The sequence below is a fragment of the Equus asinus genome, chromosome 9 (assembly GCF_041296235.1).
Source record: "Equus asinus isolate D_3611 breed Donkey chromosome 9, EquAss-T2T_v2, whole genome shotgun sequence".
Lineage (NCBI taxonomy): Eukaryota > Metazoa > Chordata > Mammalia > Perissodactyla > Equidae > Equus > Equus asinus.
The window spans coordinates 54326692-54342562 of record NC_091798.1 but is presented as its reverse complement, the minus strand read 5'-3'; the positions used below and the strand labels follow the sequence as shown (position 1 = coordinate 54342562).

Sequence of the window (15871 nt, the reverse complement as noted above, 5' to 3'; positions counted from 1 at the left end):
AGCCAAATTTGTGTGTTTCTAATGAGATCTGTCACTTTAGAGTACATACCCTTTGCTCTTCCTTTGGAAAATACTCTAAGAGAAAAAGATTGAATAAATCACAGGAGATTATCTTCTGGTCCCTAAACTTCCCTAAATAATTTGATCCTGGAGTATTAGGAATCCTAGACTGGGAAGCCTTTCTACGAGATTAGACTACTGACCAATGTGAAATCAGGCCCTTCCTTGGCACTGATTCTGCCTCAGGAAGAGTTTGTTCTCCTCATGTGACTGGATAGCTTATTCTCAAGCCCAATTAAATAGCACGTAAATAGAAACTCTATTTCTAAAGACTTAACTACTCAACTTTGGAATGACCTTTGAAATGAATACTCCACAGGGACCTCCACATCGGCGTTTTATGAGGCAGGCCCCTAAGTGTTGATCAGGAAGTTATAACAGTCTGAAGTGCTTGCTAGTACACAGGGGATGGCAGAGTGTGCCATGAACTACATTTTATAATTGCTTTTATTGGAAAACCATGCACTATAATCTGGTTTAAGTCCAGTGAATAAGAGATATGAACACCTTTTTAAGCAATGTTTCCTGCATGTTCTGTGCATGCCGTGCCATCAAAAAATGGTGTAGCAGCCAAAATGTGAAACTCTCTGAAAATGGAAGGACCTAGAATATCCATCGTGCAATCTAGAGAGTCACAACCTACATAATTTATTATTTGCTATAAAGTAAAACCCCATTAGAGTGAGGTCTAAGAACTGTCCAAATTCTTTTCGTGACACCAAAATCAAGTTTTAGTTAATATCTCTCTAATTAATTGAACACCAATTTTAATCATATATTTTTTCCACCGTGAATTGTCTTTGTTATAAAGGACTTTATCATGTATTTGTTTCAGCCAGAAAAGTCACACTTGTGCCCCAAACACCAGATCCTTTGGGTTAAATATGTCCAAAGTTACATTGTTCAAATAAAACTTTTCCAAGTAACTGAATGGATTCTCTCGTTCAGAAGTAGAAGAATTATGTCAGCAGTTCTCCATGCTCCTTAAAGGGTATACGAAGCTTCTGTCCTCTGTCTCCTGCATGCCTCCTGTTTATTGAGACCTGTGCATGTGCTGAGCTTGTTGCATGTTTTCAGATGACTCTTAATTGCACCTCTTTAGGAGATGTACAGCAGCTGCATCAATCTTTCCTCTAACCCGCTGATTGAAGAGCATCTGCGTAACTCTGCACGGTACGTGGTGCCAGGGGATGCATTGTGCGGCAGTCCCATGCCTTCGCTTTGAATTGCATGACCTTTTAAATTATGGTCCTGGAGCACCTTTAGCACGGGCCGAAACCAAGGAAGAAGAAAACCACAACTCTTCTCCCAAAGAGAAGCAGGCAGACTTGTAACTGGGCCTTAGAAAGGGAGCAAGCGCCCAGTTGGAGGGGCTTTATTCCAGCAGCAGAGGGCAGAGGAATCTACTCCACTCACATATTGTGTTTCCCAGTTGATTTTGGCTTTCAGTCTTTGTTTAGTGGAGTCAAGTACCAAGTAAGTATAGAAAGTAAATTTCCTGTCCTGGGAGAATGAGTCAACCATGATCAGAATCAGAACTTTGAAAGAGAGCTGAGGTTTTATTTCATTGCTGATTATAGAGTGGAAGCTCCTTTCATCACCATTCTGTTGCCCTTGGGAGAAGCAAGGCCCTGCCATTCTGAAATTGCTCTAGCTGAGCATTTGGAACCACAATGCCAGTCAATGAGCCAATCTAGGTGTGCCCACCAATAAAACAAGGGTCTTCCTCAAAGGAAATGTTTACGATTCAAAACGCATGGACTATGTACTTAAAAACATCCTCTTCAAGGTCCCCAGTGATTCAGGCACTCCTTGGGCAAAGTCCTGCAGCATGGCTTTCTTTCATCCCTCAGTAATATATATAACTCCCTGATAAAGCAGGAAACGGGAGGAGTAAAAAGAAAGCAGTCAAGGGAGAGTTAATGCAGTCAGTGCCTCTTGACTGGTTTATTTCAGAAGAGTTAAACCCCCAAACCCATTTTAAAAGGAGACTATCGCTTTTAAATCATTTAAATTAAATTACATTAAATTTATGTTAATCATTTAAATTAAAAGAAAAACATGACACACCTTTCAGCATTCTTCCAAAATCCTCCAAAATACTTGTGTGAATGTGTGTATGTGCATATATACAATTATACACACACAAATATGGGTGTATTTGCTGTCGGTATGAATTTTAGTTCAGAATACTAAGGTGCAAGAAATGTCACTCTCCTTTCTTTTCCCCTCTAAGTCAGATTTAATCTGCTCCAGGTCTCTATTCAGGCTAGAGGAAAAGAAAATCTCAGTCATTTTAGTGGGTGCCCCCAGGGGTCTTGTTAATTGAATAAGTTGAAGGAAGCACCTTGGAGCTTCGGTATTTACTGGTCACCAGTGTTCTGCTTGGGTCAGGCTCACGTGTGGCCTAAGTCTGGGCAGCTTCTGGCCACACTGGAGCAGGAAACCTTGGCTAGTGCTGAGACCCCAGTGCATGAGGTGGGAAAGAAATAGAAAAAAATCCCCATTCACTTCCCAGACATTGGTCTTGGCACACTTCTGATTCTCCCAACCTGTCTTCCCCACCCCCATACCCTTCTTTGTCCCCATCTTAGGTTGGATGTGTCTTCTGGTGCCTGGAAAATTCTGCATTTGTCCCTAAACAAAAGTCACCAATGACACCCTGAGGGAGAGAAACACAAAGACTTGGCAAACTCTTTGGGAGGGGAAGGAGAATGAATACCTCTCATTTCTTCCAGGCTCCTCCAGCACCTGGAAACAGGACAATTAGTATCACAGTAGATTCTCCTGCCAAAAATATTTCATCCTGTCTTTTTACAAGCAAGAGAACAAAGCTGAACAATCTACTATAATAGGATTATCAAAATCAGAGCACAAAAGGAGGTTATGGAGATATCTGACACTAGATTAACACCTACCTACTCAGTTTAAGGAACAGTCCTTCTGAAGGCTCAGTTTCGAACCCATCAAATTCACTGGCTTTACATATTAACAGAGTTTGATTTCAGTGATAAACAGAATCCCAAAACTAAAAATATTGAGCGTATTTAAATAGCATCCTGACCCCTTCCCCTCCCTACCTTATAAATTAACTTATACTTCATCTTGGTTTTAGTTTGCCATGTGTTCCATAGAAAATGAAAACCCACTCATTTGTTCATGCTAGCAAGGGGGCAGGAGGGAGGGTCTCTCTGATTCACTCATAATCACACAGAGGCAGGGAGAGCCAGCCCAGTTCACTCCTCAGATGAAGAAAGGATGGATATCTCTAGGTGAAATAAAGGTTCCTCAGAGAAATTAAAACTAGCATGGGGATGTGGGCATGAGAAACACCTAATTGACTCTAGTGCCTATTCATTTTGCCTGTGGGACCCATAGAAAGAGCATCCCATAGAAAGATGCAAGAAAGAAAGGAACTCAAGTGTTCATCTGTCAGTGATGCCTTCAAATCTTGGCCCAAGAATTTGCTTGATGGCAACATGGCTCCTCTCGGATAGCAGGGATCATACAACTTTGGAAACCAACGGCAGTCATTGGGTTGGAGTTGGTTCCAAACCTTATGCCACTGAATGGCCCTATCAGGACAGCCCTTGGAGAAAGAGTGGGGCAGTGGACCCTCATTCCAGGCATACGTTGGAATCACATTTTAGTTTCTAAGAAATTTTTATTTTTCCTGGTAAAGGAAAAATAGGGGCAATAAATACAACATTTTAAAGAATGTTAGCCCTGTGAGGGGGTTCTCTTTGCTATTTGTTTTTCTAAATTGGTCATAGCTTGATAGCAAAGAATCTAAATTTCTTTTCAATGCCCTTTAAAATTAGATTCACCTCTATTACTTTGAACAGCTTTCCCAGTGTCTTTCAACTGCAGAGGATGACTTTGTCTATAACAAGCAGATTTATCTTTACGTTTTCTTATAAAAGACAAGTTGGTTTTGAGTTATTACAACTCCAAGAGAATGTTTGCAATTACTTGTCTGGAAATGCCAATGAGAGATTCATTTCCCAGAGTTTAAGTCTATCTGAGATCTGTAACACATGAAGTGAGTACTAGTTCCGGTTACTGACAAAGGGCATTGACCCTTGGCCACCACCAGTCACACCCTCTCTGACCACAGGGGCACTGGGACCTAATGAGTTAGCATCAGGAAACCCCTAATCCCAGCACCAGCATGAGAGTAAACTCCTTAAAAAGACATTAAGCAATAAACACCATTAATGTGAGTTTTACTGCCAAGGAATTAGTCACACTGGGAATATACATCCAGAGCCAAGAGCTAGTATCAAATATTTTGCATAGATGTCAAGGTTGTTCAACAAACACTTTAAAGAGGGGTATGTTTGGCTGAGGTGATGTCAGGCTATGGCAGTGGTCATCTGCTGTGTCCAATAGGAAGAGTTCAGGGTACCTCCCCGCCATTACCAACACACAGACACACACATTTCTGTCCTTATTGTCAGGACATGATACTAAACAGAAAAATGAGCAAAGATGTGGAAGACATTGGGAAAGGAGAGGTGAGGTCCTGGCTGAAAACTGTGCCAAGCAGAGCGTACCCCCAGGCCCAGTGAACAGCATTTCCAGGGTCATGATGGAAACATTCAGTCAGCACAAAAAGGGAATCGCTGATGCTGCTGACCAAATACATCCTTGCCATAATTTCTCTGGGTATAATAAAATAACCACATTTTAATTTTGTCTTAAATTTTCGACCTTAAAGTATTTCTTTTTAGCCCATGTGTTTTTTAAGGCTTCTTGAGGGACTAATCATATAATTACTCAGTCATAGGTGTATTACCAAGCTATTGAGAATACGATGAATGCATAATTCTACAGTGAACCCCCTAAAGCAGACCGAATCTTACCAACGTAACAGTTCGGAAAAGTTTGTTAAAGTGCTAATACTAAAGGGGTATTTAATAACACTACAGACATTAGAGTTTCTGCTCAAAAACTATGGTTTCAAGTTCTAAGCCCCGATCTGAAGTGTGTTTTTCTGTGTTTTCATTTCTTATATACTAGCTCAGGGGTCCAGAGCCAATCAGTCAGGAGGAGTTGATACCAGGTACCTCTGCTCCAGAAATCCCTAGAGTCTATCTGGCCTCCTTCCCCTCCACACCTCCGCATGTTTCCCCAGGTTTTCAGCGCTCCCTGCACAATTCTGCACCTCCCACCTCTACCTCTGCCTCCCCAGGGTTCAAATTAGTTTCAGAGAGGAAACTCTTATTTCATACTTTAGCTTTGTCCCTATGACTTGGAGGAGAAAGGAGACCCCAGTCTTGAACCATTTCTCAAATTACATGAATTAAGTGACAGGTTCTCCTTTGAAACCAGCTAGAGTTTTGCATTGTTGTTGGCTGTTGCATAGTAGCATCTTGTAGGAAAAAATGCCCATGTTATGGGAAATAGTTAAAATGATCAGATCTTTCCAGTGTCTGAGCACAACTTAGCAAACTCTTTATAAAAGCTGCCAGAGTTCCCAAGATTGATGAGAGCATGATTCACAAATGGAGGTTCTTTTCATAAGCTCCTCATACCCTCTGGAAAAAGAAAGCATATGCTGCCACAGGGAGATAGTGAAACAGAGTTTAGTATCAGAGCATGATGAGCTGAGACATAGAAAAAGCTATTGCAGCTAAGGTTCCATGTTCTGTCTTAAAGCACTGTCCTTGGAAGGCAGGAAATGAACATGTGGAACACTGATGAACTATAGGTAGGAGGGTGCAGAGGGGAGTTCTGCCCTGGAATCCAAAATCATATCACTAGAAGTACATTCTTTCAGCATGCTAATCCTGGTTTAAGTCTAGTCACAAAACTTAAAAACAAACAGCTCCCTTCTCCCACTTCCATCTTCTTTTCCTCACTCCTCCCAGGGTCCAGTTTTGAATTGTGTAACTCCAAAGGGGACACATGTTCTATTAGTGTCATATTTACACCACACATCTGCCACCACTAGGATGTCTTTGTATGTTAAAAGAGCAGGGCCTGTCTGTGAACTTTCTTACAGCCAGAGTTTTAAAGAGGCAGCAAGTCCTTTGAGGTTTAAAAGTACCATATAGAGACTTTACCCAGACACCTTCCGGTACCTTCGCCAAGCATCCCTGCCTCAACCACAGTCATTTTGGATTTTCCTTCCCATGCTGAGAACAGTGTAGATGTATAGCCTTCCTGAGCACCACATCCCTGGATCGCCAGAGCACTCATTTGCACAGTATCTTTAGCTCTAAGTTGCACATTTTGCTGTGCCAGAATAAGACCTGGTCCCTTCATTCAGCGAGATCAGAATCAAGAGAGAATTAAAAGAGGATATGGTTAAAACATAGTAAGCCCCATGAAAGGTCTAAGAATTCCATGAGAGCAATGACCATCGATACCCCCACTGATACCCCCAGTGTCTATCTTGGTGCCTGGCACATGGTAGGGACATCATAAATGTTTGGAGAGAGGGAGAGCCAGAGAAAGGAAAAGAGGAAGAAGAGGGAAAAAGAAATAAAACAAAAAGGACTGAGTTTGTCATCCCACAGAAAGAATGATGGGCTCTGTGTAAATCTAGACCTTTGGCTTACATGTCCACAAGTCCTACCTACAGTGAGTTTCAGTTTGGGTACTTTGAGTACAAATTTCCAATCTTTGAGCCAGAATCCCATTTCTTAGTAGATGGGATTTATAGATATGCTCTCAGGAAAGCTCTGAAGGAGATCACAAAAACAGCCAAGTCTCCCTATTTTGGTTATCAGTGGAAATGTAGTGTATGCCTGTGGGCCATTTTAGACTGATCCTCTAAGTTAGTTGCTGTCTGGTCACCATGGGCTATGGAAATATGGAATCCATGCCTAGATGAGTCAGCGAGTTAAATTACTTGAAAAACTGTTATTTAAATTTAAGCCTTTTCTTCTTTCCAATTTTGGTCACTGAGAATGTGACTTCATATCCAAAAATGAAATCAAGGAGCAGCAAATTATCTGAATAATTCATGCCAGAATTACCCAAACACTTTGTTCTTTGAATACTGGTAATTCAGAACTAGGTAATTGAAGGGTCCTGGGAGGCTCGAATTATCCTGATATTCTTCAGATAAATGCCTCAGATTAACATTTTACTTGATATAGACTCAGAGCTAATCGTGCTGGGTTTTGTTGTACAGAAAGTGTTCTTTTTAGTGTTTTTGAGCTCCATCAATGTCTAAATGATAGTATCCTTAGACTGCAACCTAAGCCTTCTTTTTAACTTTTATTTTTTAACTTTTATTCACTCCCTGAATCAACCACTTGCTTTTAACTTGATATTTTTTCCCTAATATTCTGTACCCCTGAATAACACGCTCATACAGATTTTCAATTTTAGATATTATCTCTATTATCTGTTGGCATCCTACTATAGAAGATAGAAATGATAGCTAACACTTATAAAGCACCTACAGTGTACCAAAGAATATTCCAGGTGCTTTATGCATATTAACTGTTTTAATCTTCAGTGACACAAGATGGTAGATACTATTATTATCCACATATTGCAGATTGGAAACCAAGACACAGAGAGTTTATGTATCTTGCCCAAGATTTCACAGTAAAGATGGCAATGAATTGTGGAGCTGGGGTGTGAACTCAATCAGTCTGGTTCCAAAATCCATATTCTCAACGATGAACCAAATTTGTCCAGCACTACCCCCCACCCCAGCACAACACACACCTACTTCTTTTTCCCACCATCAACATAGTCATATCACTCTTTGAGGTTAAATCAGATTCAGTGTTTGTTGTTAGTATCGCTATCTAAATATTAATCACAGTGGATCTGTGCAGTGTACTATATTACACTTCCTTTCTCATATAACTTTATGTTTTCCCTGGAGACAATAATTTTGATTTCTTAGTTTGCAATTCATTTCTAAACACGCTGCTGGAGACAGAAATCAGACAAAAATTCAGGTATCAGACAAAAATCAGGTATCTCTCATTTTCAGTCTGTTCCTGGAGACACCCTCTTTCCTCCTGCCCTAGTCTGGACTGCTGCTGTCTACACAGCTGTCATCCTGGAGTTTCCTATATACATCATTCTAGGATTCCTTTTGCTTACCTCCTGTGAAGAGCCCTATTTCTTGAATCTGTCTTTTCCCATTTTTTGGTTTATTCTCTTGCTTTGGTAAACACATCTTCCTAACGCTAATTTTTTTGAGACTTTACTTGTCTAAAAATATCTTCAATTTGCCCTCATATGTATTAGGAACGTTTGGCTGGGTGTAGAATTCTGGGGAGGATATTATTTTCCCTTAGAGTCTTTTAAACACATTGTTTCCTTTTCTTCTTGTTTCTGATGTGTCTGTTGAGTAGCTCCTTTCCTCCCTGATTGCTAATCCCTTGGAAGCTTTTACAATTTTTCTCCTTATCCTCAGTATTTTGATTTCTTGGTGCTTTGCCATGATTCCGTTTTCATTCCTGGGGCGTGGGCACTCAGCAGTCTTTTTCAGTCTGGAAACCTATCTGCTTCAGTTCTGGGAAATGTTTTTATACAATTTCTTTGAAAATTTTCTTCCCTCCAATTTCTCTGTTCACTGTTTCTGCAAATCCTGTTACTCTCATGTTAGAAACACTGGACCAATCCTCAAATTTTCTAACTATTCTTCTGTGTTTACTCATGCTTTTGCTTTTTCTAGCTCTTTCTAGGATATTTCTGGAATGCTACCTTCCACCTTTCTACTTTTTATTTCTACTATAATAGTGCTAATTTCTACTAGCACTTCGTCAGTTTTCTCTTTCTTCCTTTTTATAGCATCATATATGCAAGACATTTAAATTTTACAATTAGTTACAAATACAAATCTATATTTTATCTTTCCTTTTTACAATAAAGGTGGCATACTATACACACAGTTTTTCTTCTTGCTTTATTTCACCTAACACCTTGCAGATCTTTATGTATAGTATAGAGAATCTTCATTCCTTTATATAGCTGTATATTATTCCATTGTATGAAGGAACTATTTTTAATCCTTCATTTTTACTGAGATTCTGGTATTTTTCTTGTTGATTTATAGCAGCTCTTTATATATTACATATTATGAAGATTAACCCTTTGTGATATGAATTGCAAACATTTTCCCCAGTTTTTCTTTTCTTGTTGTGGTTATAATTTTTTGAAGTTCTCATCACCTGCCTAATTTATCTCTATTCATGTTGACTTCCATTTCTCTGTTTATTTTGGTCTCTGTCTTTCATAGTAGTGCTTTCCTCATATGCCTGGTGATCCCTAACTCATTCATATTTAAGAACAAGACACTAAAGCTGAGTAGAAGCTCTGGCTTTATGGATGAGGCTTGTTGAATGGTAGATGTTGCTTCCCAGAAACTGGTGAGTACTAGGCTCTTTTCTTGGGAAACTCACTAATTGTCAGTATTTGTAGGTCTTTTCTCTTGGCCAGTTTATTTCTCAAGATAAGGATACTCCAGTCTCCTGCTAGGGCTCATAAACCTGATTGTTGGGATTCTGTGAGTCAAACTAGCAGGAGACGGGTTAAGAATTGTGTTCTATAGGGAGACTTTCACTTAATCTCATAATTTCCACATACTTCAGCTGAATTCAGAGTCTCTCTGGTTCATGCCTTCCAAACTGTAACCTCCCGTCTTCCTTCACATTGGAAAAGGAGCAGTCACCTGGCTGCATTGAGTCATGAAGGTAATCTAGGGTATGAACTGCTACTTCCAAAAATAAATTTCAAATAATCTTCCCACTTTCAGCACCCACACAGCACTCACTGTCCCTTCAGAAGTACCTGGTACTTCTAGTTCCTGTGTCTTGCAGTGCAAATCAGTTTGTTCGGGTGCCTGGCTGTAGGCTTAGATTTCTGCTCACAAAATCAATTCCACGTGTCCATCCACCTTCCCGTTTCTGAAGTATTATTGACATTTTGTCTATCATCTCCTCTCCCATTTCCCTGATTCATTTATTTCTTTACTTTCATTTTAGAGTTATTTTGTAAGAAAGGGTGATGAATATGTGTGTTTAACCCATCATGTTTAGTTGAAAGTCCCTAGAACGTCTTTTAACCAACGAGATTTTTCTTTCACTTTCTTCCCTTCCTTGCCCATGGACAACTCTCTAAAGGTCTATTCAGAGGCATAAACAAAAATAAGAATTATAACTTTCAGAGGGTGATGATGATCAAATATTTACTAGAACACTGAGAATAGACTGCATGGTCTTTGTAAGCAAGCATGATTTTGAGGCTATAAAACGAAACTTGGGGTTCTCCATCCAAATACGTTCTCATGTTCACAAGTACCATTACCAGAAACAGTTTGTTTTTGTCTGGTGTAGCAACAAGAAGGAATTTAGTAATATACAGGTTTGCTCACCCTCAGGAGATAACTCCCGTCTGGAAGATTTTATACCCAGAATGGGACTAACATCTCATAAAAATGAATGCATCTACCCAGAAGGAAATTCACTTAAAAAGCAAAACTGTTCCAAGTCTTGAGCTTGTGCTTCTTTCCATAGGCTTACTAGGTATCAAGTATTGAGGGGGAAACAGCATTGTTGTTCCCTAGTTTCTTCTTTTTCCCATAGATTTACCTACTTATGGTCTTCTAACATGCTACTACTCAGAATCACATACTCAAAGAAAAAGCATCTTCTTTAAACTATTAATATTCAATATTATCAGAAAATAAAAGGTGTTACCAGTGAATCCATGTAAACTGTAAATATCTCTTGATTTTGCTTGACCAACAGTACTGTACTTCCTGTCTTGTTTGACTTTGATAAAATTGACTGTACAATTTTGCCTGGATTCCAATCACTATGATTGAGAAATTACTTCCAGAGCAAAATTAAAAACTGTTCACTAAGTGTGTCAGGGCCAGCCGGGTGGCATAGCAGTTAAGTTCATGAGCTCCACTTCAGCGGTCCAGGGTTCACTGGTTCAGATCCCGGGCACAGACCTATGCGCCACTTATCAAGCCATGCTGTGGCAGGCATCCCACATATAAAATAGAGAAAGATGGGCACAGATGTTAGCTCAGGGCCAATCTTCCTCAGCAAAAAAAGAGGAGGATTGGTGGTGGATGTTAGCTCAGGGCTAATCTTCCCCCCAAAAAAAAGGAAAAGAAAAAAGTTGTTTACTAAGTGTGTGTTATTACGTGACTGTTGCTTTTATTGTTTAAAGCGTAGTTTATACGAAAAGAGAATAATTTGCCTACTGGAATGAAGTGTTCTTCAGTGTGGTTTGTGTGAGGATAATTTCCATTTTTTGTGAGCTGTTTAGTGGTGTTATATGTCTTGTAACTTGACCATAGTTTTATCTAATTTTGGCCTTGTGGTTTCTCTTCTGCTTAGGCATAATGCCATCAATAGAAAAGTGAAGAAATCCTACAGCATAAAGCACATTGCTGAGCCAGAACCAAAAGAACTCTTCCTGTAAATCACTTTTTTTATTCTCTCTCATTGCTGCCCTTTGGACACCATTGGAAATCTCTGGATTATCCTCTATGGAAATAGAACCAGGAGAACAATGCTTCACCAGCAGAAGAACAGAATATCAGAACGCCTTAAATTTATAATAGTAGACTATATCAGACACATTTTGGGATGATATTTGTAAATATAACTTGTTTTTAAAGAGATGCTGTTTAAAAGCATGATTGGGCAAATGTATGTTTTTTAAGACTGGATTGATTCAGCCTACCCACAGGACATTTACCAAGCCACTGACTCCATTTTGTATTTCATCAATTGCATGAGTGTTTGCTAATGTTGATTGAATTTCCCTTTCCCCATAATATGGGCAGTTTTGGCTCAGCTCCTCAATGAGACCAGGTCAGTGGTATTGCTTTCGGTCAAGAGTGTTTTTTCTGTCATTTCTACTTTTGGTATAAAGGAAATAAAGCAATGTTAACAGTCACCTATAAGCTTGGGGTACCTACATTCAAATAAATCTGTGATGTTCTGATTTCTAAGGGATTTTGAGAGTATTTTGATTGCTGATATTTTATTTCAGGAACAAACTGCCCAGTTTAGCTGTTTTCCCATAGGGGTCAAATAAAACATTCTAGTTTTCATTAAGTACTAAAGGATCAGACAAGTATATAAAGTAAGTCAATTCCTTCTGTCTTCTCAAATCGCAGTGTTGACATGAGAAAATGCTAATGACAACTAAGGATTTAGCCCCTTCTTGGGTCACTTTTTTCTGCCTCTAACACATTATGAGGCCTGTCTAATCCCTTTAGGAGACAGTGTGGAGCCTGAGTTCATAACAGCCCTATTGTTGATGCAGCTTTTAATCCATGTAAGCAGTAAGTTCCAGATGGTTTCGTCCTATCATGTAAAAATATATTTCTGTTGAAACTTCAAGAGTTTTATTTTCAAAGTGTTGGCATGGCCTATAAGAGGCTTGTCAAATTTTAGTCTGAAAGCAGAATGTATTCTTACTAGTAGGAGGGAGCACTATATGCTATTAACAGTTTCTAGCAATGTTACTGCAATCAAATGTGGACCATTCTGTATTCTGCGTGGACAAAAGACACCAACGTGCTGAATTATGAGGTAATCTTGCATATGTGAGTCCTCTGATAAACGTGGACTTGATGAGATGCAGTGAGGTATAGAAGAAGGAGCGAATATTTAAATGCCTTTTATGTATCAGCCACGCTTATGTGGAGATATTATTACTGTCATTTTATAGATTACAAAATTAAAGTTCAGAAAGTTTAAGTCCTGTGTCCAATGTAACACTACTGGTAAATAGCAGAATTGGCTTTGGTGCACATTTACTTATCATCCCACTACACTGTCTGTCTGTCCTGCATTATGCTATCTCCTTAGTGAGTTGCCCACTGGACTAGTACACAGGAAGCATGAATAGTGAAATTGGCTCTACTTCTGGACAACTCTTTCATCTTGGGCAAGGGACATTACCTCCTTGATAAAGCTGGAAAAGGTCAAGACTGGCCTACACACACATCTAGGAGGCAGGCTCCTTCCAACTTACAGAGCAACATGTCTATGAATTTCCCCAGTTTTCTCTGTCCTTGTTTGGGTCCTGTGAGTTCCTGTTTTTAGAGCCTGGTGCTGTGTGGGTCTGCATTCTCACATTGTCTTTTCCTCAAGTGAGATGCCCTATTCTGGTTTTGGCCCCTTGGCCTCTTGTGCCCTCGTTGATTGCTTCCTTACATTTCACTGCTCTGTCCTAGTGCTTGATTTCTAATAGAGAATATATGGCAAGCTCATGTGAAACATGGATTCCTACATTTTCTGCTTGGTGCAGAGGAGGTGACACTGGAGTCACACATGAGTCAACCTTTGGGACTTGGCCCTAAAATGGAGCCTGCAAAGAAAGGCAATCCAAAGAGTGCTCTCTGTCCCCCAGGGGCCTCAGTTATTTTCTTAGACAAACTGTACTTTTAAACTTGAAAGTTGAAGGGAGCTAGGCATTCTGCAGAGATTTTATGAGCCAGACACAGAGTTCCCAATTAAACATGGCAAAAAAATGTCAAGAACTTGAAAGTAAGAGATGCTACCTTGACCTAGAAAACTCCAGAAATTCAACTGTTTACTGACACTAGCGTTTTAGGTACCACAGTCCTATGCACAGAACAAACAATTTAAAAAGGTAAAATAGGAAAGTCGAGCAGATTCAGATGAGCCAGACTGCAAGACAATGCATTCTGTGTTTAAGGAGTTTGCTAGGACACTAAAAAGGCTGCCTCTTAAATCACATGTGTACCATATCTAAATGCTGCTTCTTAAATCACATGTGTACCATATCTTTACCATCCAAGTTCCTTATGAAATGGATACATTACGTTTGCTTGAAATTAATAGAAATGATGTTTTCCTTACCACAAACTTAGTTTTGTGCAGAATTTCTTAAATAAAAACACAAACATTTCTTGTAGAAATTGAGATGCAGTTACTTGTTAAAGAAAGAGAATGTTTCCTTTTCATAAGCAGAGCTTTGGGGTCCCTGCCCCAACTCCCTCCCATTGGGCTAGTAAAATGAGTAAAGCTCTATCTACATGCCTAATTACATACGGCAGAGCAGGAAACTCAGCTCCACTGTAAAAAAGCTATCACAACATCTGTCAGCGTCTTGTAAAGACTGGCTGCTTTTATGTCACTAAAGGGACTTGTATTGCCAGAGTTCAACACATTAAATTAAGAATGTTTCTTAGAAAAGATAACAAGATTCCCATCCTTCACCACTTTGAACAGATTGAATTTCCATTATTTAGTCTTATAAAACCTTAGTTATCAGTACCTCAACCCTAATAAGAAAGTTCTAGGTTTGCATCATGGGGTTGGGAGTGGGGATGAGACTCTCAAAGGGTAACTCCAAGTAAATTTTGATAATTTATTTTTTTCTCAAAGTGAATATTCATAAGCAACATACTGGATGGCACAGGCTGGAGGAAATTACTGTAAAATAAATATTTTTAGAAATTCCCTGAAAGACTTCCTGATATGAAATAGGTTGAATGTTATTTCTTCAGTAGGCACCTACTGGAGAATATGCTTAATGTTGAGTTAAGTTGATAGAGCAAAGTAAGAGTAAGGAATTTATTACAACAGAGTTGATACCATTTCTACCCATAAAAATGGAGTTCGTGCTATCTACTGCCCAAAGCTCCCATTTGTTAGTAACTCTGTCTATAGGTCCTGTATTATTTCTGGTATTATTTCCCTTTATTCTTTTACTATTGCATAGTTTTATGTAACTTTTGAAGTACTTGATTCTTGTCTTCTAATGAGACCATAAGTTTGTTGATCTCAACAGAATCTGTGTGTCACCTCTCATAGATGGTGGTTAGTAAATATCTACTAACAACTTTTTTCAGTACTCTTATATCTATCTTTATCTTCTCATTTCTACTCATTCTTCTTCTTCCACTCTCTCCGCTTTTTATCTCTTTTTCCCACTCTCCTTCCCTTCTTTACTCTCGCCCCTTCCTCTTTGCTGTCATCTCCCTTCCCTTGTTTCTCTCTTCTCTGCCCTCAGTTCCTAAGATCTCTATACCCTTTATCTAGGATCTTCCTTGGAAGAAGGCTGGCAAAGGAATTGCAGTAAGTAGAAATGTGCTGGACCTATGTTTACAATGAAAAGTAAATCACCTCTCCCTTCTTGCCAGAGCATGTTAGTAGAACGAGCATCTTTCTACATGCTGACATAGTCCACAAACTCTGACTGAGCCCATGCCAAGAAAGAGGACCCAAGCTAGGCACTCTCCTTGAATAAAAAAGACCCAAACATTGGTATCCACCATAGTGGGGACAAACAAGGATAAGATAAATTGTACCAAATTGTACATTTCAAGGGACTTGTGGAAAAAAGGTATTCTAATTGGTTTATAGCAGTGGTTATCAAACTTTGCTGCACATTAGAATCATCTGGGAGAGCTTTTAAAAATCTAATATCAAAGTTGAACCCAATAACAAATAAATCCACCCTCTCTGGAGTGGAACCCAGGCATCAGCATTTATAAAAACTCCCCCAGGATTCAATGTGCAACCCAGTTCTAAAACAAGCACCTTGCGATTCAAAATGTGTTCAGGCTCTACCAGCATTGGCATCATCTGGGAGCATATTAGACATGCAGAACCTCCTGGCATTCATCATGGCCTTTAATTTTGTGATGCTGTGAACTATCTATTGAGACAGCATTTGAGCAGATAGTTGAACAAAAAGGACCCTTTCTCAAGGAGAGGGGAAGAATGGTGCACCCTAAACCTGGTGGAAGGTGTGGAGAAGAGACTATTGGGTGTTTTAGGAAAGTGTCACTGGAGTCATTGCACTCATGTTTACTGTGTGTATAGATTGAAAA

The 15871-nt window shown here is 39.4% G+C and overlaps 1 protein-coding gene across 9 annotated transcripts in view; it reads left to right on the top strand.

Moving 5' to 3' along the window:
• The window catches only part of SNCAIP (synuclein alpha interacting protein), a 141326-nt gene extending 128564 nt beyond the window's left edge, over nt 1–12762 (top strand). For 3 of the 9 annotated variants that reach the window (XM_014859569.3, XM_014859570.3, XM_044780737.2), the window contains exons 11-12: nt 1163–1233; nt 11391–12756. In XM_014859569.3, coding sequence (XP_014715055.2) covers nt 1163–1233; nt 11391–11475 — 156 coding nt within the window. In that variant the 3' untranslated portion in view covers nt 11476–12756. Of the gene's footprint in view, nt 1–895; nt 1052–1162; nt 1234–9277; nt 9408–11390 lie in introns of all 9 variants that reach the window. The other 6 variants (XM_014859571.3, XM_070517539.1, XM_070517540.1 and 3 more) reach the window with 3 other exon arrangements.
• Nucleotides 12763–15871: the final 3109 nt, after the last annotated feature.